The 26163-nt window shown below is 42.6% G+C and overlaps 1 protein-coding gene across 1 annotated transcript in view; it reads right to left on the bottom strand.

The window, feature by feature from the left end:
- Positions 1-5147: 5147 nt before the first annotated feature.
- The window catches only part of OTOG (otogelin), a 956473-nt gene continuing 935457 nt past the window's right edge, over positions 5148-26163 (bottom strand). Inside the window, exon 55 of the mRNA XM_069221482.1 lies at positions 5148-5384. Coding sequence (XP_069077583.1) covers positions 5184-5384 — 201 coding nt within the window. The 3' untranslated portion in view covers positions 5148-5183. The remainder of the gene's footprint in view (positions 5385-26163) is intronic.

Raw genomic sequence — 26163 nt, 5'->3', positions numbered from 1 at the left:
GTGCAACTCATTAAGTAATTTTACTAGTATCTTTACAACTGCTGGGGTCACTACACTTGTGATAGAGATTCTGCACATGAAAAGATAGTCAGTCGCAAAGCTGCTACCTGTTAAATTGCTTTGTGAATTGCAAAATATTGTAAACTTACACAAAACTGTAAGTTTTCCTTTGTGAATCATGTCCTGAATGTCATTCCCTGCAGCCACACAACTTAATTTTTGTCAAAAAGTATCTCCATAAAAGCTGCATTGAAGAACATTGGAAGGGTTCTTACTAGGTCGTGATTGTGACTAGTACTACTGTGAATCATGTCGGAGTCTTGCAGTGGACACACACCACGCATGCCAGGAGAGTGAAGGCTTTGGATGAAGAAATGGTAACAGCAACCATTGATTCACAGAGGGAAGTTCAAGTTAGCAGCATGGATCCAGATGGGGTGGAGAAAATGTTTATTTGAAAATGTAAAACTGGCAAACTTGATGAAAGTGGAGGAGAAGATCCCGGTGAGGGGACCAGTGGCTAGTTTCAAATCGAAGATCAAAGCGAAGAGCTGTTGCAAAGTCACAAGCAGCAACAAGAAGAAATAGTCTATAATCCAGCTCATGAAAGACTCCAGTTGGAAATTTGAGTCATGAGAACTGGAGAAAGCAGTTCACGGAGCGTCAGGTTGCTGATGCTGATTTGAGCACAAGTCCATTGGTGAGAGAATAAGGCTCAGCAGTAGTCACAGGTGAACCTGCAAGAAAAAGCACTGGAAGAATGAAAGGTTAGAATCAATCAAAGAAGAACCATAAGTAGTTTAAATCAATTTGGGGAACAATGAGAGAGTATTACCCATTGCTAAAAGGCTAGCAAAAAAGAGACCTGTAAGCAAAAAGTACACCTCACCTGAATGGGCATATCATTCTTCTGTTTTTGAAGAGGAAGAGTTTGATACAGAGATCCATAGTCCAATAAACGATTGCCAATCTATTTTTGAAAACAAGTTAGAAAAAAAGAGCTACCTTGAACTTTTGTGATTCCTAACAGTGATGAAATATGTTTTCAATTTTGAAAACAAACCTGATAAAGAAATAAACTTTGAGACTGAGATTTCGAACTGAAAAAAAACTGCTATGAAGTCAGATTTTGATTTTTGATGATCATTTTGAAAAAGAGCGAAGGAAGAAAAGAAGATCTAATATTGCTTTAAAATTGATTGCTTCTCAATAGAATGCCATAGCAGATGAGGCAAAATTGTTAGCATGGTCTCACTAATAATTATATTAATTGTCATAGTTGCTGTAATGTTGTACCTTGTGTCTCTGGTAGCTTATGTTTCCACAAAGGTTGAACTAACTAGAGTACATAATGGGGTTGACTCTGATACACTGATACAGATAGAAAGTTCATTTAGTGGATTTAATGTTAATAATTTTATAAAAGGTTTGGGTAAGTATACTGACATCCGTGGAGTTAAGAATTGCATGGTGTGTTCTTTCCTCCCTTAGGTGCAAATGAAGATGCTACTTATCTACAGTGGCTGTTCTCTTATGCCTTGTCCTGCAGTGTTTTGTTTGTATATTTAATAAGCAGGCATTTCTATTGGCATTATACGTCAGATTTCAACATTTCGCTGGAGAGTCTTCGTGTTTAAGGAGAAGTAGGGATTAGGGTAATTTATGGTAAATATTTGAATACACTTGCACAATCTAATCATAACACTAAACCGACTACACTGCAGTATGTGTGTAGTTCAAGTAGAGAACAGCCTGATTTTGTTAAGGAATATAATGAGAATAGACTGACAATTTTGAGAGCTCGGAGAGATGAGAAGAAAATAAGAAAGCAGATTAAAGCTCAAATTTGCATTCAAAATTGAGAATGGAGAATGAGAGAAAGGGTGAATTGTGTACAGTGCATCATGAACCTACAGGAGTTAGGCAATCGAATTTATGGGTGAAATTGAGTGTGATAGTAGTTATGTTGTAAGTGGTGAACTTCTGGAGGGTGAAGAACTAATTTTGAGGGGAAGATATTAGGTGTGTGGTAAGACTGCTTAGTTCAACCTGCCTTGTAATTGGGTGGGTTTTTGCTATCTGGCATTGGTATGTCCTTGAGTTGATCATGTAAATAGGATGAACGATGCTATTGGTTTGAAGAGAGAGAAGCATGGTTTGAAGCAGCTGTATTATGAGCTTTGATCCCTTCTGTAGGAGTGACAGTAAAAGTTGTGAAAATAAATAAGAAGATTATCTATGTTTGTTACTGAGCTTGCGTCTCATACTTCCAGAGCTCTAACACAGATAAACACTCAGCTAAGTGCTATGTGCGCAAACTAATGCAAAAAGGCATGGCGCTAGATATCTTTCTTGCAAAGGAAGATGGTGTTTGCACAGTTGTGAAGGTGAGAGAATGTTGTAACTTAATTCCTGATAACAGAAGGATTATTAATGTCTGTGTTTGTAATATAAATAATATTTCCTGTGAAGTCCAAGCTTTAGATGAGCATGGCTTGTTGGAAGCAGTAGGTTCCTGAGTTAGTGGGATAGGAAAGGGGGTTAGTAAGCTTGGTGAATGGATCAATAATTTGGGAGGTGGTATGTTTTGGACACTAATAACCCCTGTACATTTTGATTTGTTTGTATTGTTGAAATTCCCTGCACTAATGTTTCTAAATTGTGGGTGTTAGGAGAAAAGAGGCTCATCTAAAGGAAAATAAGATGAAACTGAGATTGAGTGTATCACAACTGAAGCTGTTAGAAGAATCGAAGTGCAAGAAGCAGAAAGTGATATAGACGCTTATAACTGCTGGAATAAATATAGATTTTTAGTGATTATAGAATAATCTGAGGGGAGAATTTGTTGAAGTGTTTATGCATTTTATATTTCATACATTATTAACAACATCAAGAGTATGGATTTGCTCTTGAATTTACATATGCACACTGACATGGTGCTAATGCATTTGAAAACAAATTTACTATGAGTTGTAAAAGAGTGTTTTTCAGCTTAAATATGCCACAATTTAGACCTCAACACCCTCTTCTTCAAAATGGATGTTTCCTCCTGCATGTTCACTGTTTATTTTTTTTTAAGCATGCGGTCAAGCAGAGTCATGTTTGTTTATTTCCATTAATGTTGTTCTTGCTCTTTTTGGAAAAAACTTTCCAACATCATCACAATAATGTTGCATTTCTCAAGGCCCTTCTGCTAGCTCACTGTACTGCATTCATTCACAATATAGTTTGTTGCTATTCATGCAACTAGTTTATACCGCCATCTTTGGATGACATTAGCAAAGTGGGCAGAATCAATATTCATGTAGTGTGATAATACTTAGATGGTAAGGCAGTATGACGTTTTATAGAACTTTGCTCTGATCTGCTGAGAATATAATTCTTTTGCTCACACTATAATGAATTTGGAGAATGTGATGGTTTTCTATGGAAGCGCAGTGTATATAAACCCTCGATTTGGAAGTGAGACAGAAAACATTCAGATGCTTCTAGGGACTCTGTCTGTTTTCTTATTGATTTGTCAGCTTACTTGTGACTGGTTTCCTATTTTGCACTTTACTCTGTATGTTCGAATTACTGAAATCCTTCATGGCACTGACTTTAGGGACTTGCATTTATGATTTCTGTACCACACCTTGTGAATTTTTGTAATAATTCGTTAAAATGTATTTCTGCCCTATAAATCAATTATTGGGTCTGTGCTTAATTAGCTGACTGTATTTTAATGTTCTGTAAGGTGCCTTATCTCGGGGGCACGTAGCTTCATGAATCTGGGGCTTAACAATATCTCTGAGTCATCCATCCGTGGGTGTGTTGTTGCATTAATTTGGGCGATTCCTAATGCACACCTGGTCAGGACATAAAGAGAAATGAAAAAGTAAAATAGGGTCATTTTGGGGTTATTTTGCTGTGACACTAGTTGTTCCAATATAACATAATACATGAAAGAAATAAAACTGACTTCCAGTAATCTATCTGAAAGGAACAAAATCCAGTTATTTATTCATTAGAATGAACACTTTGAAACGTTTTAAATATTTTTTTGAAATCACTGTTAAATTGCCTGACATTGTTTTGACCGTGTTCTTGTTAGTATGCTTTTTGTCTGTAAACACAAGTGACAAGCCAAAAACGTTAATTGAAGAAATACATGGCAGTCATCCTCTTTAATGAAACGGAACATAGTCTCACGGAAATTAACACAAATGACAATCGGGTTGTGACAAAAAACAAAAATGTGTTTTCAAATGACATCTATTTCCATGTAATAAAACGGTATACCACTAATTTTGTGTGAACTATTTAAAATAAATATAAAACTATTTTCTATAAAGGTGAATCATTTCTAAGTACTATAGCAAAAATCGGCATTATTGTATCCAAGTTATGTCTGGGTTTAGCATCCATTCATTGACGGGAATGATCCTCCATCTTGGCCCATGGAGGAAGGGTATGATCGATAACATTCTTTAATTCACAAAGAAGAACACGAGTTCCCTTTATTCACAGTGCACAGTGTCCTGCTCTTATGGATTAATTTGGTTCTCCACTGCTGGCATGCGCCTTCATGCAGTTTGAAATGTTCCTCTAAGTGGTGCCAATTTCCAGTTCAGAATACACAATTACTCATGTGAAACATTTCCATGATACAACTTCTGTTCTTAGCCTTTGGTGCATGCATGCTATTTTGCGTTATGAGGCATACAGCACAGTGTATCTGTTAAATTGTTAACATTTATCATGCAGTTTATATTGAATACCGTGTTTTTCTTGCATAGATGAGAGTCATCATTCGAAGTCTATCACAATAACCTGTTTTACATTCTTTTCTTAAATTAAATGAAAACAGAAGCTGGAGAGGGGCATTCTGCAGTGTAATGTACGAGGTGAAACACACATATTTGCAATGATTAGGCAAAGTTAACGTTAGCATTGTGCTCCTTTTCTCCCGATCATTCTCGTTTTTGTGTATAAAGTTGGCACATATTGAGAAAACCAGAATTTCTTAAAACGTCTAAATTATTGGTTTAAAACAATACTTGTATAAAAGGCATTGGCAGACCAGATGTTTATGTAATGCCTATTTCTGTTGCAACTTTATGTTCTAAGGTGAAAAATATCTTTATTACATTATTATAATTTACATTTTACACAAGTGCAATGTATAGTCCTTTTTCGCTGTTCTATGACCACTGGCAAGAGCAGTCTGTGGGTTCTTGAATGGTGTAGTTGACCCATGTTGAGTTGCTGCTGCAGTATAACTGCACAACTCGTCTTTGCAACCCCAGTTCTCTGCAGCATTTGCAAAACCTGGCATATGTATTGATGTTATAGTTGTAAATGCTGGCAGACGGGCACTTCCCATCACAGGAAACTATGTTCACCTGAAAATAAGTAGAAAAAAGACAATCATACAATTAGAATCTTAATTCAGATCTGAATCAAGAAATCAACATTGTCATAAGGTGTGTACACATCTAAAATAACCTTGGTTGTGTACTGGCCTTTATAATGTTTTTCCAATGTGTGACAGTAAACCAGTGGCGTAACAAAGGCCCCCACAGCCCCCAGGGTGGGTTGTCCCCTGAGCTCCAATGGCGCCCCTCAGCACAGTATTCAGGCCTGAGAGCTCCTGAGTAAGTCCGGGTGGAGGTGCCTGTGTACTCTGCAGGGGGGGCCTCACATTTCATTACGCCACTACAGTAAACAATGAATGGAACATTGTAAGCAAGGATGCTCTCCCGCTCTTATGGTCCAGCAGAGAACTTTGAACCTTATTATGAGGAACGATCAATGTGAAAGAGATTGTTTCACGGAAAGTGCTTCATCTGACATGGTGGGTACACTTTCTTAGAAATTTGGTTTGCCGGATGAATGCCATGTTATAGCAGTGGTCTGCGTTTTTTGTATTTCTTAAACAAATCACCAAAGGAGAGGTTGGCTCAGAAATAGAAATTATTTTTTTGCCTTGACTTGAAGGGAAGTTCCTTTCTCTGTGTGGCTGCCACTGGTTTAATTTCCTGTTTGCGATCACTGTGCCTATCAAGTAGATAACGGGCAGAAAAAAGAGTGTTGAAAGCCCTGCCCTACGTAGATGGGATTTCTGATACTGCACAGGTGGTGGTCACCTGGTGTACTCGTTCTTTAAATGTTATTTCTGTCAACAAACCCAGCTGAGACAGACTCTAATTGGGGCATGGAGTCCACAGGCTTGGCGAGAAGTGAGAACCAATGATGTACAGCAGTTCCCAGATTCCACAAAACCCTGAATTAACTGTTGAATCAGGTGCTTATTTTCTCAACCACAAACTCATGTTCAAATGATCAGCTACTTTTCTGAAATATGCTAGAATAGGAGTGGGTGTGTCTTTGTACATATGAGGTGAATTTGTAATTTCCAGTTTTCCACACAATTATTGCTGTAATACAATCTAATCTCCAAATTCCAAATAAAAGCACTGCTGCAATATAGCCAGAATTATAACTAATCTGTTGAATAGCTAATATAAGGAGAAGGGTTAGTCAACGATAAGGGAAAGGTAGTGAATCAACCCTACCATTCTATCACTCTGTGTTAACTAATAACTATCCTGAATCCAGACATGTTTTTTAAAACTACTTCCAGAACCTCTAGAAATGTAAGTTTCCTGTGCTAGCCTAAGATCAACTTCTCTTCTGAGTATAATGATTTAAATTGGTCACATTCACCAAAAGAAAGTTAAGAAAGTTAAGATCTACACCAGCAGTTTATTCATGATTCAAATAGTAAAAGACATTGCTGTTTAAAACTCCTGCACATTTTCTTTTATATCATGCACATGCACCAGGTCACCGACCCGCGCTCCCCCACCGGTATTACCAAGCCTTAAAGATGCTTGTCCTCTGGGTTGGACAGCAAGTACCCCAGCACCTGTTCACTCCATATGAAACTATTTCTTCTTTTCTGTTCATTCCCAACTCTTCACTAACCCTAGCCCCACCACCAATATCACAAATCTGGAGTGCCCTGCCACTCAGGACATTTCAAGCTCTCCATTACCACTACAATTCCCTGCTTAACAAAGAATCGGTCCACAAAAGATGGCCTGTCCCAGGCTGAATAGGCTTACAGAGTTAACCAGATATAAGTATATAAATTTAGCAATGATTGTCTGACCTCATAATTTAAAAAATAAGTTAGAAATAAAAAAAGGAAATGGACAAATTACATGAGAGCAGTTTAAGCAATGAGAGAAAAAAGAGGAGACACATCAACAATCTCATTAGCTTCAGATCCCCTCTAAGTACTGCGCAGCTTTGCATAATTCCGTAGAGTCCTTAGATCAGTGAAGGTGCGCAGCACTTCTCAGGGCAACCGCAACTGTTTAGAAAATTAAATTTTAGTAGCAGTTTAATAAAGGATGTATATATAAAAAATTGAAAATTGAAAATGTGAATGTGAAGTTGGAATCCTCGTATTGATTTGTGGGCGCAGTGCAAGTAAGTACAGCAAAACAAATCTAGTATGTATGATTAGTGGCCTTATTTGAAGCACTCGTTTACACCAAAAAGGAGCGTGCATTTTGATCAAAAAAATCAAAATGATTTGCTAGCAGGCAGCACACTGTTTAATCTTTTTGAAATAAACTACGTTTCGAAACGCTCTAACCTTGAAATTAAAATTTATATTTTGATGTGCATTTTTTCATGGATTTCATATTTAATAATTTCCGCATTTGTTCGATATGTACTTGTTTTATATTTCTGTGTTTGAGTTTCAAATCATAGAAATTGCTTATAGTGGGGGTCCCCAGTATCCAGTAATTATTAAGTGGGGGTATTCAGAAGACGAAAGAGCCACGTCCTTAGACTATCCCTCTTTATCATTGTGGCACTGGAAAGGTGTTCAATTGTTGCTTGCAACTCAGCGTGTTTCAGTTCGACTACCAGGACCCGCACTACACTTCACAGCAATGTTGTAAAGTTTAAAAACATTCATCTGGAAAGATTAGAAATGGATAACTGACAGATCAAAATCTGCTCCTTTTTTGTCCTGGCCATATTATGTTTTTTTTTGCTGTGATCTTAAAACAAAATAACAGTTACCTAGGTTTAACACCTGCTTTGGCAGTTAAGAGGGCACCCCATCCATAAAATTACTCATAGGTCAAGTCTTCATATTCAGCATTAGATGGTGTGGAAAAGGTTTTTGGGATTTATTTAGCGCATTAAATAATGGCAATTACTATGAAAATTTACACTTCATTTTTACAGCTTTACATATGAAGGCTGAGTTAATATAACTACACTTGAAACAAATTTCTTATGATGTATAGAAGTGTGCTTATTAATGTGTTTTAGTTATGTCACTTTTCTGTGTTAGAAGCCATCTTGGATAAAATGGATGATATCTCTGCAATTTACTTTTGCTCCCACCCCCAGGCACACCCATTCCTCACAGGCTCTGCAGCACACAGTCAAACTGAGGTCATATTAGTTTATTTTCATTGCTGTGTTGTTTTGCTTATGATGAACTTTCCATAGCGGATTTAAGACTGAAACAAGTATCCATATTTTCCTTTCCTTCACTGAGTCTATTCTTTCAAAGAATGCCTTATCATTAAAAGCTTCATATTTGTTTGAACATACCTGGAAGACATTAGCATGAAGGGTGTTAAATAATTATTCAAATAACTGGGATGGTGCTTATGTGTTAAGGTAATGATGTTTATTACTCTTGTGTTCTGATCTGCTAAAGAAATTATACTATCGCTCAGGCCACGATGAGTTTGTAGCATTACTAATTTCTAATGCAAAAACTGTGGAAAATAACCCATTTCATTTTTAGGAGTGATACAGAAGATTTTTCCTATTCTACTAGGGATGCTTCCCAAATTTTCTCTGATTTTGCTGCTCATAAGGACTTACACTATTTTCTGATTTTGCACACTCTGTTTTCATTTCATTTGAGAGCCTTCATGGCATTGACTCTGTACAGCTTGTTTGAATATTCGTAATAAAGTCCTTTAAAAGTTTCATTGATGTAGAACTCATTTATTGAGTGAAGCATATTACTTAATGAGATGCTTTATTCTGCTGCTTTGAGGTTTAGGGAGGTGCCTTAGCACAGAGATACACTGCCTTAAGAAATTGAGGTCTAACATCATCTTTGATACAGGAAACTGTGAAAATCGAATCAGGTACATTTTGGGGTGTCCACATTTTGGGGGCCAGTTTAGCTCTCACATTGGTAGTGCTTATTCGGTTATTCACAAGTATCTCCAATGCCTAACTGACATTATAGCTCTTAACCTCTTAATTTGTATATCTAAGCTTCAACACTTCCTACTCTTTGTATCTGCAAAGTGGCAACATAGTGCAGCATAACTCTTTCTAGCACTGGAACCTCTATATTTATAGAAATCATCATATTTATTATCAATAGTGTCTTTCTACTGGCTAAAGTGTTCTAGAGTCTTAGGTGGCATATGCTTAATTACTTGTTCTGCTTTTAAAATGAAAGCCAGAATTTTATGCAGAGGCAGATTCACATTTTTTAGGTAACCCAAGTCATGTATTTCTGCTGCCACAATAAAGCTGAAAAAAATCTAAATTCTTGACTTAAAGGTTTAGGGACACACACTGGGCACTTTCTTGTATAAAGCAAACCTATTAATCAGTGGTACTCTATGTGGCCTGCGAGGTGCCATCCATGGGTCATTGTTGAAGCTGGCAATGCTTTTAAAGTTAATGCTAATTAAAAGCTAATATAGAAACAAACTGATTTGCACCACCGGTGAGCAGCCTGTTTTTATTTTGCAGACTAATATTATGCCACAAATATTAACACGTCCATGAGGCCACAGTCCTCCTCACCGCCCTTGGTGGAGATCTCACTCTGTTGTGGTTGTTGTGATCTACAAGGGCACCACATCTTTCAGTGACTGTCTTGCAAATTACTGATCACACTACAAGGGGTCAAAAGAGTGTTACTAGGTTAGAGGTGTTGATAGCTAAACTGGAAAAAAGCAACTGAGAGGAAAATTATTTCCAGTTCCTGACCAATACACGTTTTGTATGCTAGCCTTCTCAATTTCACTTTTCCTTCCAAAATTTATATGATCCACTTGTTTCTGATCCCAGCATTCTTGTTTGCTTTATTCTCACCCACAGAATTCTGATTGGGCCAATCTTCACTAATTTCCCATTTTCTCTTTTCTGAGTTAGGGCTGGTGGGTCACAACACAACTATTTGAGGCATTTCAGATTTTTAGATCCAACAGTGGCATCAAGGGCCAGGACCATTTGACCTTGCTCTGTCTTACCAGTAACTGCTATTTTATAAATGCCTTTTTTATTAATGGAATAGCAAAAGCGAAAATCTGAACTATAGGTACATTTTAGGCAAATTCCATTGCAGAAAGACTAAAGCCCTCATTACGCGGGCACCGCCGTAACCGGAGCAAAATTATGTACTGAATAAATTCTGGCTTTCTTAGATGATAATTTTCTGCTGAAAGAACATTTAATGCTTAGATCTTGATGCGATGTAAGTTACTGTTTGAGCGTCAGACTGCATATGTCCTGACTTCTTAATATCACACCATTATTTTTTCTATTCTCGAGGACACCCTTGTGGCCCCTTTCTTTAGACATGTTATCATGGGAACAAGGCGTGGCCTGGGGCATCCACCTAGGGGATGGAACCCACACGTCTCTGTTTATGCCGATGACCCGCTTATGTATCTCAAAGATGTGCACGCCATTCCAGACACAATTGCTCTGATGCTCCATCACTTTGCTGTCCTCTCTAGTTTAACAGTTAACTGGTCAAAATCTTGCCTGTTCCCCTTTACACCTGAGTTGCCAAACCCAGAATATACCCTAAATGGCACACAGATTCGTTTGAAGGCCAACACATTCCGGTATCTGCGTATCAGGGTGCATTACTCACCACCTACCTCAACCTACCTCTATCTCCCAACCCTATTTTTTCGTTCTTCTGAGAGACACATAAGGGAATTTATTTGGAACAAATCATGATGCAAGGTAGCTCTTGAAAAACTTTACTTGCCCCCAAACCAGAGCGGGCTAGCTGTACCAGACCTAGAACAGTACTACCTTGCCTCCCAACTTCAATGGGTGGCCAAGTGGTTGGCTGGCTTACAGCTGGCCATCACTACCATAACATTACCTGCCTGGAAATTACCCAAATCCTTCAACTGTTCCACCCATGCACCCAAGTAAAAATGCCTGATTATTTGCTACTGGGAGTGGCATATCACTGCTATCGCTGGTGCCTGTACCTCATGCGGGCATCACTTCCTTATGCACCAGCACTGTCCCTATTTGGTACAACTAGAGGTTGCAACTTCACCTGATCAGCAGAACTAACTGCTTGACATGCAACCAGTCTACACACTTTGGGGGATCTTTATCGGGATGGTACCCTCATCCCATATGAGACATTGGTGGAGGATGAGGGTAGTGTGAGGAATCTCCCTGTTTCTAAGGCTGGCACCAGGTATGAATATTGGACCTCCAGAGCCACTCTTCAGAACATTCCTGGGCCTGTGAACATTAAAAGAGGAAGGACTGCCTTGTTCACAAGAAGACTGTCCTTCTGCCTGAGGCCTGCCTTGTTCCCCAGAGGACTGCTTAGCTGACCGAGGCTTGTGTTGTCCCCCAGAGGTCTTTCCTACTGCTTGAGGCCTGCCCTAAACTCTGAGAAGCAAAACTGGATGCGCCCCCTTCGTCCAGGCTACCTGGGTGACTCCAAGGGTTAGCTGGCGGAATTCCTGTTCTGAGCTACAGGGCAATATGAAGCTCCAAAAGCCTCCCTGAAACTGCTCAGCTAATCTGATGCACTGGATCTGCCTTAACCTGCAACTGGGCTGCCTCACCCCTGATGTCTTCTGCTGGAGTGAGTACTTGATCCCCAAGATATGCCCTGCAGATCTTGGACTCTTGGCTCGCTGGAAGGCTCCATCAAAACTGGCATGAAGTGTGTAGAAGCCCAGCAAAGCTTCACCACACAGCTGAAAGCTTCATCGGAACTGACGCAGAGAGACCCCAAGCCCTCCAAAGCCTCGATGCACATCTGCAAGCTTCATCGGATCCAATGTAGACTGACACAAAGCCCCGAAATACCTCGGCCCACAGATGCAAGCCTCATCTGAACTGACACTGAGCAACGTGAAGCCTCGCAGACCAACGCCGTGCAGGCCTCGCGCCAATGACATAAAGTACAACCCCCAGTGGGCAAAACTTGGTTCTGTGCCCAGCCTGTGCTATATATTTGTTGGCCTGAACTTGTGACTTTGTCCTGGTCCAGTGGGACCAGATATCCTCAGATAGCACTTTGTGCGATTAGGCACTATGGGGGTCATTCCGACCCTGGCGGTCCATGACCGCCAGGGCGGAGGGCAGCGGAAGCACCGCCAACAGGCTGGCGGTGCTTCCTGGGCTATTCTGACCGCAGCGGTAAAGCCGCGTTCAGAAAAGGGGAACCGGCGGTTTCCCGCCGGTTTTCCCCTGGCCCAGGGAATCCTCCATGGCGGCGCTGCTTGCAGCACCGCCACGGGGATTCCGACCCCCTTCCCGCCAGCCTGTTTCTGGCGGTTGTCACCTTTATATCCGACCTACGTAAAATAAGAGATGGCAAAATATGAACTAGAATGCTTCTGAGAGGATTCTATTTCTAGTGTATTCATCCAATTTAAATATGCTTGCATCTAAAATCCTGAAGTGAGGATGGAGGCAAACTGTAAATCTATGTACCGTAAGGTTATGAACCCTCTGTCTAAGAAACAGTCTCTGCATAGGAGCACATGCCTTAATAACAACAGATGGGCTGAGCTAGCCCACCTCCTAAGGAACAGAACCCTAGCCACTCTCTCACCAACAAATGGTACTAAGAAATAAGATGAAGTTTGTGCTACTGTGGTTTGTGCCACAATACAATTCTGAGCTACTCATTTAATATCAAACCATCCTTGATGGATTTACTGTGTGGATTGGTGAAAAACTACTACTTGAAAGTAGTAAGTAGGATAGGTTCACACACAAGTACTGATAATTTGAATTGGTATCATATTTTGATGCATGAGATGTTCTATTTATCAAATACTAGTTATTTTGCTGATAGTCCCCAGACAATCAGTGATAATATTTTATTGAAACAGATTTCAGCTTTGGGAGTCACAGCTTGGGAAATATCAATTCACATTCAAATACATCATGGGTAACAAAGTGAACAATGCTCTTACAAATGTGAAATTACAAGTATACGGTATTCAAGTATAATGTAAGAAATTAGAGTATTAGTTGAGGATAGGTGAGATCCCATCTCAAATAATAATCTCAATCCTTGCGAAGGTGAACCACTAAAATCATTAAATAAACCCAAGTTTAAACTCTTGTAGCTTGGTACAAAGCAGTCAGGCTTTAACTACTGGCAACAGGCTGGCGGTACTTACCTGAAGCCAACCCGCCAATGTACCACTCCGTGAGCCACAGCGGTAATAGCCGCCGGGCTGGAGATTTCCATCTCCAGCCCTGTGGCCGTTATTGTTCCACCTGCAGGATTATGACCCAGCCTACCGCCATGGTTTTCGTGGCATTCGTAACGCCACGAAAACCATGGCAGTAGGCAATATCAGTGACAGGAAATTCCTTCCCTGTCACTGATAGGCCCCCCCTTCCACTCCAGTGTATTGTATGTATGCAATACGCAAACAGAAAAAAAGTTAAAACACAACACCAGAAAAATTCCGAACCAATTTAGAAAAACAAAGAATGATTTGATGAAAAAAATGACACCAAAACAACGAAAACACAATAGGTAGAACAGGAGATTCTTAACCCGTAGGGTGCCTTGGACGAGGTCACCTCGTCCAAGGCACCGGTTCGAGGGTGCCTTGGACGAGGTCACCTCGTCCTACACCCGGGAACCTCTCCCCCCCTGTGCTCCCCACCCACCCCCCCAAGGCAGGGATGGAAGGGGAAGTCCTTCCCCTTCCACCCCTCTAGCCCCCCGTGACGTCAGGGCACGATTGTGCGCTGATTTGTCACAGGGCCTCCTCCCATCGCGCTGGAAGCTCAGCTTCCAGCGCGATCGAAAGAGAAATGCTTTGCATTTCTCTTTCGATCACGTGGGGGAGGCCCAGAGAGGCTTCAAAGGGAAGGAAATGTATTTCCTTCCCTTTGAAGTCTCTCTGAGCGTTTCAAAAGCCGGATTGCTTGCAATCCCGCTTTTGAAACGCCCACTAGACACCAGGGATTTTTTGTTTTTTGTTGGTCGCTCCCAATGGGGGGCATTTTTTTGGAAGGCCTTTTCTGCCACCACTGGGGGCAGATCGGCCTATTATTAGGCCGATTGGCCCCCAGGGGGGGCAGAAACCTCTAGATACCAGGGATAATTTTTTTTTTTCTTTTCTTTTCTTTTTGTTTTGTTTTGTTGTTTTTTTTTAGGTGGGGAGCGACCCCTTAGGCAAGGGTCGCTCCCCTAGGGGGAAAATTGTATGTAGGCCATTTCTGCCCCCCTTAGGCGCAGATTGGCCTATTTTGATGAGGCCAATCTGCCCCCAAGGAGGACAGAAACCACTAGACACCAGGGAGTTTTTTTTCTTATGTGAATTTCACGCAAGGGGAGCGACCCCTTAGGCAAGGGTCGCTCCCCTGTGTGGAAAATTTATTTTAGGCCATTTCTGCCCCCCCTGGGGGGCAGATCAGCCTATTTTGATTAGGCCGATCTGCCCCCAAGGGGGGCAGAAACCACTAGGCACCAGGGATTTTTTTGTTTTAGAGATGGGGAGCGACCCCTTGGACAAGGGTCGCTCCCCTGGAGGGGAAAATTGTATTTAGGCCATTTCTGCCCCCCGGGGCAGATCGGCCGATTTTAGGTCAGAAACCACTAGGCACCGTGGATTTTTTTTGGGCGCCAATGTCACGCAGGGGGAGCGACCCCGTAGGCAAGGGTCGCTCCGGGGGGGGGGCAAATTTATTTTAGGCCATTTCGCCCCCCCGCCTGGGGCAGTAACCTCTAGGCGCCAGGGCAAAAAAAAAATTGTGTGGTTTTTTTTTTGTTTGTTTGTTTTTTAGAGATGGGGAGCGACCCATTAGGCAAGGGTCGCTCCCCTGGGGGGCAAATTGTATTTAGACCATTTCTGCCCCCCTTGCGGGCAGATCGGCCGATTTTAGGTCAATCTGCCCCCAAGGGGCAGAAACCACTAGGCACCGTGGATTTTTTTAGGCGCCAATGTCACGCAGGGGGAGCGACCCCGCAGGCAAGGGTCGCTCCCGTGGTGGGGGGAGGCAAATTTATTTTAGGCCATTTCGGCCCCCCCGGGGCAGATCGGCCTATTATTATGCCGATCTGCCACCGGGGGGGCAGAAACCTCTAGGCGCCAGGGCAATGATTTTTTTTTGTGTTTTTTTTTTGTTTGTTTGTTTTTTTAGAGCTGGGGAGCGACCCATTAGGCAAGGGTTGCTCGCCTGGGGGGGAAATTGTATTTAGACCATTTCTGCCCCCCTTGGGGGCAGATTGGCCAATTTTAGGTCAATCTGCCCCCAAGTGGGCAGAAACCACTAGGCACCGGGATTTTTTTTTTTGCCGCCAATGTCACGCAGGGGAAGCGACCCCGTAGGCAAGGGTCGCTCCCGGGGGAGGGGTGGGGGGGGGGTCAAATTTATTTTAGGCCATTTCTGCCCCCCTGGGGCCGGCTGAGCTAGAGGCCAACATCCACAGGTAGGCACTTTGCAAAAAACACCTCTGTTTTCTGTGAAAAAATGTGATGTGTCCACGTTGTGTTTTGGGCCATTTCCTTTCGTGGGCGCTAGGCCTACCCACACAAGTGAGGTATCATTTTTATCGGGAGACTTGGGGGAACGCAGGGTGGAAGGAAATTTGTGGCTCCTCTCAGATTCCAGAACTTTCTGTCACCGAAATGTTAGGAAAATTTGTTTTTTTAGCCAAATTTTGAGGTTTCTGGGTAACTGAACCTGGTCAGAGCCCCACAAGTCACCCCATTGTGGATTCCCCTAGGTCTCTAGTTTTAAAAAATGCACAGGTTTGGTAGGTTTCCCTAGGTGCCGGCTGAGCTAGGGGCCAAAACCTACAGGTAGGCACTTTGCAAAAAACACCTCTGTTTTCTTTAAAAAAATGTGATGTGTCCACGTAGTGTTTAGGGGCATTTCCTGTCGTGGGCGCTAGGCCTACCCACACAAGTGAGGTATCATTTTTATCGGGAGACTTGGGGAACATAGAATAGCAAAACAAGTGTTATTGCCCCTTGTCTTTCCCTACATTTTTTCCTTCCAAATATAAGAGAGTGTGTAAAAAAGACGTCTATTTGAGAAATGCCCTGTAATTCACATGCTAGTATGGTCACCCCGGAATTCAGAGATGTGCAAATAACCACTGCTCCTCAACACCTTATCTTGTGCCCATTTTGGAAATACAAAGGTTTTTTTGATAGCTATTTTTCACTCTTTATATTTCAGCAAATAAATTGCTGTATACCAGGTATAGAATGAAAACGCACTGCAGGGTGCAGCTCATTTATTGGCTCTGGGTACCTAGGGTTCTTGATGCATCTACAAGCCCTACATATCCCCACAACCAGAAGAGTCCAGCAGACGTAACAGTATATTGCTTTAAAACATCTGACATTGCAGGAAAAAGTGACAGAATAAAACGTAGAGAAAAATTGCCGTTTTTTTCACCTCAATTTCAATATTTTCCTTTTTCATTTGTTATTTTCAGTAGGAAACCCTTGTAGGATCTACACAAATGACCCCTTGCTGAATTCAGAATTGTGTCTACTTTTCAGAAATGTTTAAGTTTCTGGGATCCAGCATTGTTTTCATGCCCATTTCTGTCACTGACTGGAAGGAGGCTGAAAGCACAAAAAATCGTAAAAATGGGGTTTGTCCCAGTAAAATGCCAAATTTGTGTTGAAAAATTGGGTTTTCTGATTCAAGTCTGCCTGTTCCTGAAAGCTGGGAAGCTGGTGATTTTAGCACCACCGTAAACCCTTTGTTGATGCCATTTTCAGGGAAAAAACCACAAGCCTTCTTCTGCAGCCACTTTTTCCCATTTTTTTGAAAAAAACTAAATTTTCACTGTATTTTGGTTAATTTCTTGGCCTCCTTCAGGGGAACCCACAAAGTCTGGGTACCTCTAGAATCCCTAGGATGTTGGAAAAAAAGGAAGCAAATTTGGCTTGGCTAGCTTATGTGGACAAAAAGTTATGAGGGCCTAAGCGCAAACTGCCCCAAATAGCCAAAAAAAGGCCTGACACAGGAGGGGGAAAAGGCCTGGCAGCGAAGGGGTTAAAGTTTGAATTGTAAATAGCAGCAAAAAGCACAATGCGCCAACCATGGGTACCTTGGCAAGCTAGACTGGCCTAAAATCAAATGTTATGATTGACCTCAATAAACTTAGAAATCTCTGGAAAGAAAGAGTCATCAGTGAGGGCATGATTCAAGTTGGGTCTGAAGTGGGGCTTGACAACAGTGGGTTGCTGAAGAGCAGGGTCCTGAAGCAGTTGTTGATGAAGGTGGGACAGCTCCCAGTGGATGAAGTCTGAAGCCTTTGATCAGAAAGGCCTTGATGTCGATCAAATGTTGCTTAGTAACAATCCTGGTGAAGCCCTCTACATACGGACTTAGAAACTTTATCTGTAAATCATATCTTCTACAGTGGGGCAATCAAGCAAAATGGGTCCCTGTTGCTCAAACAGGAGGTCAGCTACCTGATCTTTGGAGTCACTTCTCGGGGCCGGGTTCAAGACAAGCAGGTCTAGCCCTCCTTCCGGTTCTTTAGACAACAGGTCAGTTCTTCTGATTTGTCACGGGATCAGAAGTGTTCTGAGGAGAGGTCAATAGGGCCAACTTTTATAATCAGTGCCAGAATATAGGTGGAGTGCAAGACTTCATCCACCTCCTAAACCAATTCTGGTCACTTTCCCCCTTCCCACTGGGTTTGCAGCAAGCCTGACCAGAGTGACATAAGGGAGGCCAGCCTAAGTGTGAGCTTCATCTGCCAGTGACAAAATAGCATCAAGTCCTTTGAAGTGCAAGAAGGGGGAAGGCACAGCCACAAGGACACACTGCCAAGGGAGGAGTGACCCTACCCACACCCAGAAACCTTTGTCTGCCCACTATCTGGGAGCATCAACAGTTCCACCACAAGGGAGCCAAAGGAGGTCAGGTGACAGCTGGAAACTAGCAGGAAAGCCTTTTGGTTTTAAGCAGGGAAATTACAACCTTCTAAAAGTATAATTTCCAAAATAGTAAAACAAAATCTGTTTTGACCATTAAGACTTTACATTACTATTAAACTTAGTCCTTGAAACAATTTTCTACCCACTGCCAAACTGAATGTAGCACCTAATACATGTACCAGTGTAAACCAGTGTTAACCTATGGGAGATCAGCCTTGCCACAGGGAAAAGGAACTTTGCAGGTTTTTCATTGCCAGGACATGTAAAACATTAAATATAGATGTCCCACATTTTACGCAATGCATGAGCTTAAAACGTATTAAAAAGGAATGTTTTGATAAAAGATTTATTTTGCCAGGTTGAAATGGCAGTTTATTTTGCCAGGTCAATATGGCATATCTCCATGCCTGCAACTGCTGGCTTGGGCACATGCAGGCTGCAAGAGAAAGGCTGGAGACATGCTTTACAGTGCTACTTTAGCGGGTGGCACAACAAGTGCTGCATCCCACTAGTTTCATTTCATTTGCAGGCCCTCAGTACAAGCGGTACAATATACTAGAAACTTACAAGCACATCTAATGTGTCATTCAGGTGTATACCAACTTTATCATGTTTAAAAAGGAGAGCAAAAATGCAATTGCACTGGTTAGCAGTTATAAAATGCACAAAGTTCTAAAGCCAACAAAAATGGAGTCCAATAAAAAGGCAAAACAAATTCCAAAACATACTATTTCAGGAATTTAAATCAACCTATTTTTATGTTTGTTTGGTGTGAATTTGTTTTTTTTCTAAAACTGAGGCTTGCGGTTTCTACTTGGTAGCTATGCTTTGCTTGATTTCTAAGAAATATAAGGAAGTACCTAACTGTGGCAATTATAGTCTAATATCCCTCATCAGTTTAGATTGCAAGATTTTTGCAACATTGTGGCCATGCGTATTAATAACTTTATCCCCGATTACTGGATTAGAGCAATCAGGGTTTGTTAAGGCAGATACATGACAGATAATTGTAGGGCATTTTTAGATATTACACACTTTGCATTGAAAAGCAATGTCTCTGATGCAGCTCTAACATTACATGTTGAAAGGGCTTTTGACGTTGTGAAACTGCATTTTAAAGATGCAAGCTTTAAAATAGCACAGCTTTGGCATTGGGATTTTATAAATACATCAACTTACTATACACATCACATAAAACCTCTACTAATTTTAATGGCCTTCAATCTCCTTATCTTAGTTTACATAGGGACATTACTGATTTTTTTATTTATTAAATAAGTAATTAAATATATCTGGTTATAAACTAAGCATAGAAAAGTCAGAAGTCATGCCCATATTTAAGTTCTACTTAAAGGATATGTTTGAAGATTCAAAGTATAAAATGTATGGGAAATAAATATTACAATTTTATTAAAGATACCATTAGTCTTAATTTGACTGATGTTAACCATAAAAATCCTTGCTATGTCAGAGAAAAGGTCCCCATGGTATTTATCATGGGGGGTCAGATTAGACATCATCAAAATGATGATGCTACCAGTTGTTAATTTCTATTTCTCAATGCTCTCTGTGAAACTACCTCAGACGTTTTCTAAAACCCTTGATAGTCTGATGAGTGACTTGTTATGGAACAAAAAAGAAGCATGTATCTCATTAGATGAATTACATAGATCTAACTATTTGGATGGTCCAAATTTTCTTGATTTTCTGGGGTGTCATTCTGCTTTTACACTGAAACAAATTTGGCCTCTATTGCCCTGTGATAATAAGGTTCATTTTAATGTTTGGCGCAAATTGGAAGACTCATTGGTTTTACCTTTTCAATTTAAGAATGCAGCTTATATTTCACAGCCTACAAAGTTCTTCTTTTTATCTATTATAAGGAAGTTGCTTCACATGGCCCAACTCTTCTTACCCAGCCACAGTCACTCTTAGAGGTGATTCTAGAATCTCCTTTGAGGTACAACAAACATAAAAAAAATATTCAATCAATCAAATATTTTTGAAAGATTGGGTGGTAGTTTAGTTTAGTTTATAGGATTTGTAAAGTGCATGGCGACCCGAAGGCATCCCAGCGCTAAAAGCAGCAACGCACAAATAGGAGGGGGGATCAATGCTAATTACAGAATAAAAAAGTTTTGAACTTTTTCCTAAAGAGGTGCTCGGAGGATTCATTACGGAGCTCCAAAGGAAGGGTATTCCAAAGGTGGGAGGCCTTACTGGAAAAAGAATTGTTGCCCCAGGCTCTCTCAGATCGAGAAATGTGTGCATACCTAAGAGAGGAGGAACGTAAGTTCCTAGAAGGAGTATGCAGGGAGATCCGTTTCCTTAGAGAGATGGGACCTTTACCATGTAGGGCCCTATGGACAATGCAGAGAGATTTAAAATGGATCCGTTCTTTGATGGGGAGCCAGTGGAGGGTGGAGATAGCCAATTTGGCGGATGAATATTTTGAGGAGTGAGTAAGAAGCCTGGCAGCTGCATTTTGCACTCTTTGCAGCTTCTTTATAACATAAAAAGGGGAGCTAAGGAACAGAGAGTTTCCGTAATCCAGACGGGAAAGAATTAAGGCTTGGATGAGAATTCTTCTGGCTGTAGGAGGAAGAAGAGAGAGAATCTTTCTGAACATGCGCATAAGACCAAAGCAGGTAGAAGAAACTTTACTGGCTTGAGAGTCCATAGTAAGCCTGGGGTCAAGCATTACACCTAGAGTTTTAACCTGAGATTTGGGGGGAGGAAGAGTACTGAAGGCATCTGAGAGCGAGGGAAGGGGAAGAGGGGGGGGACCGTTGCCCAAAACCAGGACTTCGATTTTCCATCGTTAAATTTGAGTTTGGACTTGGTCATCCATTTGGCGATGTCACTCATACAGCGGGAGAGATTGGTCACTGGCGAGTCTCCAGAGCTGGAGAGGGATACCACTAACTGGGTGTCATCTGCATAGGTGACCAAGGACAGATTATGAGGGGCAACTACTCTAGCTAAAGGTGACAAGTAAACGTTAAAAAGAGTGGGGCTAAGGGACGAGCCCTGGGGGACTCCACATGCCAAGGGGAAAAGGCCAGAAAAGAAGGTCCGGTCAAAGACTTGGAAAGATCTGTCTCTAAGGAAGGAGGAAAACCAAGAGAGGGCGGAACCTCCGACTCCTACATCCGATAGTCTCCGACAGAGAAGATCATGGTCGACAGTGTCGAAAGCTGCACTTAGGTCAAGCAGGATGATGGCTACGTGAGACCCTAGGTCTAAGAGCTGGCGGGCCGTCTCAGTTACTGAGAGGAGAGCTGACTCAGTACTGTGCAAGGCTCTAAAGCCCATTTGGGTGGGATGAAGAAGTTCATTGCTTTCGAGATAGTTGGTTAGTTCAGTGTTGACATGTTTCTCAAGGATTTTTGCAGAGATAGGGAGGAGGGCAATAGGTCTGAAATTTTCCAATAAAGTGGGTTCAAGTTTGGGTTTCTTCAGAAGGGGCTTAACCACAGCATGTTTAAATGACTGGGGAAGGGAGCCCGAGGATAAGGAGCTGTTAAGAATTTTAGTGAGAGGAAGAGCAATGGTGCGTGCTACCTGCAAGAAAGCAGAGGGAGGGGCGGGGTCCAGAGGGGAGCCGGATTTAATTTTGGACAGGAAATTAATGGTCACCTCCTCGGTGAGAGGGGGGAAGGAGGTTAGAGAGACTCCTACAGGAAGGGAGTCAGTGTCATTACAAATAGAGGGATCATTCATATAGACGGGAAACCCAGAGTATATACTGATGACTTTGGCCCTCATTCTGACCCTGGCGGTCTTTGACCGCCAGGGCGGAGGACCGCGGGAGCACCGCCGACAAGCCGGCGGTGCTTCAATGGGGATTCCGACCGCGGCGGTAAAGCCGCGGTCGGACCGGCACCACTGGCGGGGTCCCGCCAGTGTACCGCGGCCCCATTGAATCCTCCGCGGCGGCGCAGCTTGCTGCACCGCCGCGGGGATTCTGACCCCCCCTACCGCCATCCAGATCCCGGCGGTCGGACCGCCGAGATCCGGATGGCGGTAGGGGGGGTCGCGGGGCCCCTGGGGGCCCCTGCAGTGCCCATGCCACTGGCATGGGCATTGCAGGGGCCCCCGTAAGAGGGCCCCTAAATGTATTTCACTGTCTGCTGCGCAGACAGTGAAATACGCGACGGGTGCAACTGCACCCGTCGCACAGCTTCCACTCCGCCGGCTCGATTCCGAGCCGGCTTCATCGTGGAAGCCTCTTTCCCGCTGGGCTGGCTGGCGGTCTGAAGGAGACCGCCCGCCAGCCCAGCGGGAAAGTCAGAATTACCGCCGCGGTCTTTCGACCGCGGAACGGTAACCTGACGGCGGGACTTTGGCGGGCGGCCTCCGCCGCCCGCCAAGGTCAGAATGAGGGCCTTTGTCCTGAAAAAAGGATGCCAGTCGATCACTGTGGGAGACAGAGGCTTCCGTCATAGGGGTAGAAATGGGAGGGGAGGTAAGATCTCTAAATATTTGAAAAATGTCTTTCTGAGGACATGAAGAACATTCTATTTTTCCACCATAAAAGGTAGACTGGGCAGTTTTAATATTGTGGTGATAGGTTCTGACTGATTGCTTGTAGATCTCTCTGTTAGAGAGACTAGTTTTTACGCCACAGTCTCTCAAGTTTTTTACAGTTATTTTTGAGTTCAAGCAGGTAAGGGGAGAACCAGGGTTTAGATTTGTGGGGTGAGGGAACCACTCTGGTTCTGATGGGTAGAACAACATCCAAGGAGGATGAGATCCATTTATCAAAAGAGTCTGCAGTTTCTGGGGCAGATGAGTGACCGGTTTTGCCATAAGTCAAAAGGGCCTTACGCCATTCTTCCGGGTCCAGTTTTGACCAAATGCGTCCAGATGTGGTGGTGCTGGGGAGGTGCCCTTGGGTGGCATCATACGGGAAAGTGAAAGTGAGTAGGGAGCGATCGGTCCAGAGTAATGGCAGGGGAGGGGCCGTCAGCAAGTTGGCAATATTGCTGAATATAAGATCCAAGGTGTGACCCTTCTGGTGGGTAGGGCCAGATACATGCTGAATTAGTTGGAGTGCTGCGAGAGAGGTTGCCAGTAATTTAGCTGAAGGGCAGTCAGAGTTGTCGAGATGAATATTAAAATCTCCTAAAATAGTTAAGTTGGAGAGATTGCAGATATGACTGGCTGCAACCTCTGGAAGAGAATCCAGGAAACGTAGCACAGGTCCAGGTGGTCGATAGAGAAGAATTCCTGAAAAGGTGAAAGTGGGGGACAAACATAGTACATGGTATTCTTCAAGTCAAACTGTGCGGCAAACAACATTCTTCAAATCAAGCATTTACTAACAGGTACTTCTTTCCTATTCTCAAATATGACTTATTGAAAAGAGATTATCCCACAATATATGTGTGTTCTTCAGACTGAAAAAGACCCTTCTCTCAATACACCTTGGGACGTTTTTACCTTTTCCCTCGATGTTAAAGCTTCCTAAGTTTGAAAATATCTTGAATATGTTCCTTCTTACTGATCCAAATATAAAATGAAATTGCAATGGTAATCCTATTTAAACCATCCTTTTTCACTTCAAATTTGGGATAAAATTTGGTTTAAAATGAATTCCACCTCATGTTCAGCTAGTACCACATAAACACTGGACTGTTTTTACAAAAACTTCCATCTAACCCCTGGCTCCCTTAATAAATGTAGCCTCATCATAGATGATAAATGTTGGACTTGTAGAATCGGGACGGAAATATTATGCATATGCTTTTTTACTGTCCATCAGTTCTGGTTGCAAGTTTGGGAAAAAGTCTCAACCATTTGTTCTATATGTCTCTCTTTGACATTTGCATATTTTTCTGGGCAGCTCTTCATATGGTTTGGGAACCGTATTGTAAAAACATTTGTCAACTTGCTAATTGCTATCAATATGGAAATTACCACACCCTGTTACGACTCTGTCGTCCCATTTCCAGGGGGCGCTGTAAGGGGACTGTCAGAAGCCTGGGAATCACCTTGAACACCTATCTAGAGTCCCTTGCTGACTCCTGTTTGTTTCTCTTTTCTCCATGGTACACTTGTGTAGGACTACATTTGCTTCTTTGGACTTCAAATCCCATAATGCACAGCTTGGTAGTCAGGAAAACCCGGATTCTGTTTCCCATTGTTTTCAATGGGAGAAGTCCAGTTGCTCCTTTTCACTGGATCCTCTCCTCCAGGACTTGCAAGTGTCCGAAACCACACACACCTGAAACCTCTCCTGTGCAGCCCAGCTTGGAACTGCTTATAAGCAGCCATTTCCTCAAGATCCTTGTCGTGCATCGGACTTCAATTCCTTTGTGTTACAGACCCCTTGTCGAATGGTGTTCCAGTTTTGTTCCTGTTCTGTTCCAGCCTGATCCTGTTTCCTGTTTCTCTGCCCTGCTCCTGATTGTTCCAGCCAGAGTCTGCTCCCTACTTCTTAGCCTTGTACCTGTTTGTTTCTTCCAAAGCCTGCTCCCTGTTTCTCTGCCCTGCTCCTGCCTTGTTTCAGCCTGAACCTTCTCTCTGTTTCCCAGTCCTGTTTACTGCTCATTTCCTACTCCCTGTATTCCAGTCCTGTCCTTGCCTGTTCCAGCCAGAGCCTGTTCTCAGTTTCCCAGTCCTGTCTCTGTCTGTCCCAGACAGAAGTTTGCGCCCTGTTTTCAAGTCCTAGACCCGCCTTTGCTTCAGCCTGAGCCTGTTCCTAGTTCTTGCCTCTGCCTCTTTGTTTGTTCCCTTCTGTTTCTGTTTCTTCTTGGTTCTTTGTGTCTGGTAAGTGTTCTATCAGTCTTCACCAGTGTATACGTGTCCTCCTGTGTACTGGGGTTGGCTCCTGGTTTCCAGGAGGCAATTCCAGCCCCCATCCTTGTCCAGTGTTATACGTTGTATTTCGTGCCTAACAGTGACAGTGTGCTATTGCTGTTTTCTCAGGAATCGCCACTGTGTTTCGAGCTGGACCCACAAGAGCGTGTCCTGTGTATGTAAGTACTATCTTTGTTTGTGCTCTAGGGTCCAGAGACAGAATCACTTCTGCTGCCTCCTTTCTATGGGGCTGGCAGGGTGACTATCTGTAAGAGCAAACTGCACAGAGGCATTGAGATTCCCTGTCACTGTGGGAGGTTCTGCGCCTTACTCTGTGTACAACCCCAGCGTGTTTGTCCACTGGTAATCCGTTTTCTGTTTGTTCACACAAGGGTTGCTCTGCTTTCACTTTCCTGTTTCCTGTGCCTATCCATAGCTGTCCTTTCCGTGTATGCCTTTAGCTGCTCCTCTGCCCCAGTGTACTACCTCTTTAGGATATTCAGTGACCTCAATGGGTGTCCCAACCAAAGTCCTGATCAGACCCGCCCGAAACCGTGACACATCCTGTTGGAGCGATGCCACTGTGGTTACTTTTATCAGATGGTGGAAACTATTATGTCCTCACCAGAGACTGGCTAAAGCAAACACTATTTCTGCACAGGAACTGATTAGGAAAGACATATTGTGGCTACCATTGTCTGCATATTGATGTCGACAATATGTTCAATTATTTGATGCAGGCATTCCGTTCTAGTGTACATGAATATTGATTTTTGCTTGTCTTATACTACATTGTTGTAAGAAAATGGGATTAGTATATGAAAGGGTAGTGGTCTTTTCATGCAGTGCACTCACATATAACTTACATTTGCCTCTTCACTTTATCTATATTGCTCGAATGAGGTTTAATATAATTTTATAGGAGAATCCTCTCTATTTTCCATTAGCTGAAGGCAGTTTTGTGGTGTCTTTTTGATGTATTCCCTGGTTTGCTGCCTTTGTAGTATTATGTTTCAGGGGCCCTCTCTTGATGGGAATGGCACCACCTTTGATGTATGCCTTTTGGGGTAACACCCTTTTGCAGCTCATCCTGTGAGAGGGGGGGTCACACCTATAATGCAGCAACAGCTTTTGTTCCTGGCCAGGCGGGCAG

The sequence above is a fragment of the Pleurodeles waltl genome, chromosome 3_1 (genome assembly GCF_031143425.1).
Source record: "Pleurodeles waltl isolate 20211129_DDA chromosome 3_1, aPleWal1.hap1.20221129, whole genome shotgun sequence".
In the NCBI taxonomy this organism is placed as follows: Eukaryota; Metazoa; Chordata; class Amphibia; order Caudata; family Salamandridae; genus Pleurodeles; species Pleurodeles waltl.
Note: the sequence above shows the minus strand (reverse complement) of the source record. Positions and strands in the feature narration are given on the sequence as shown.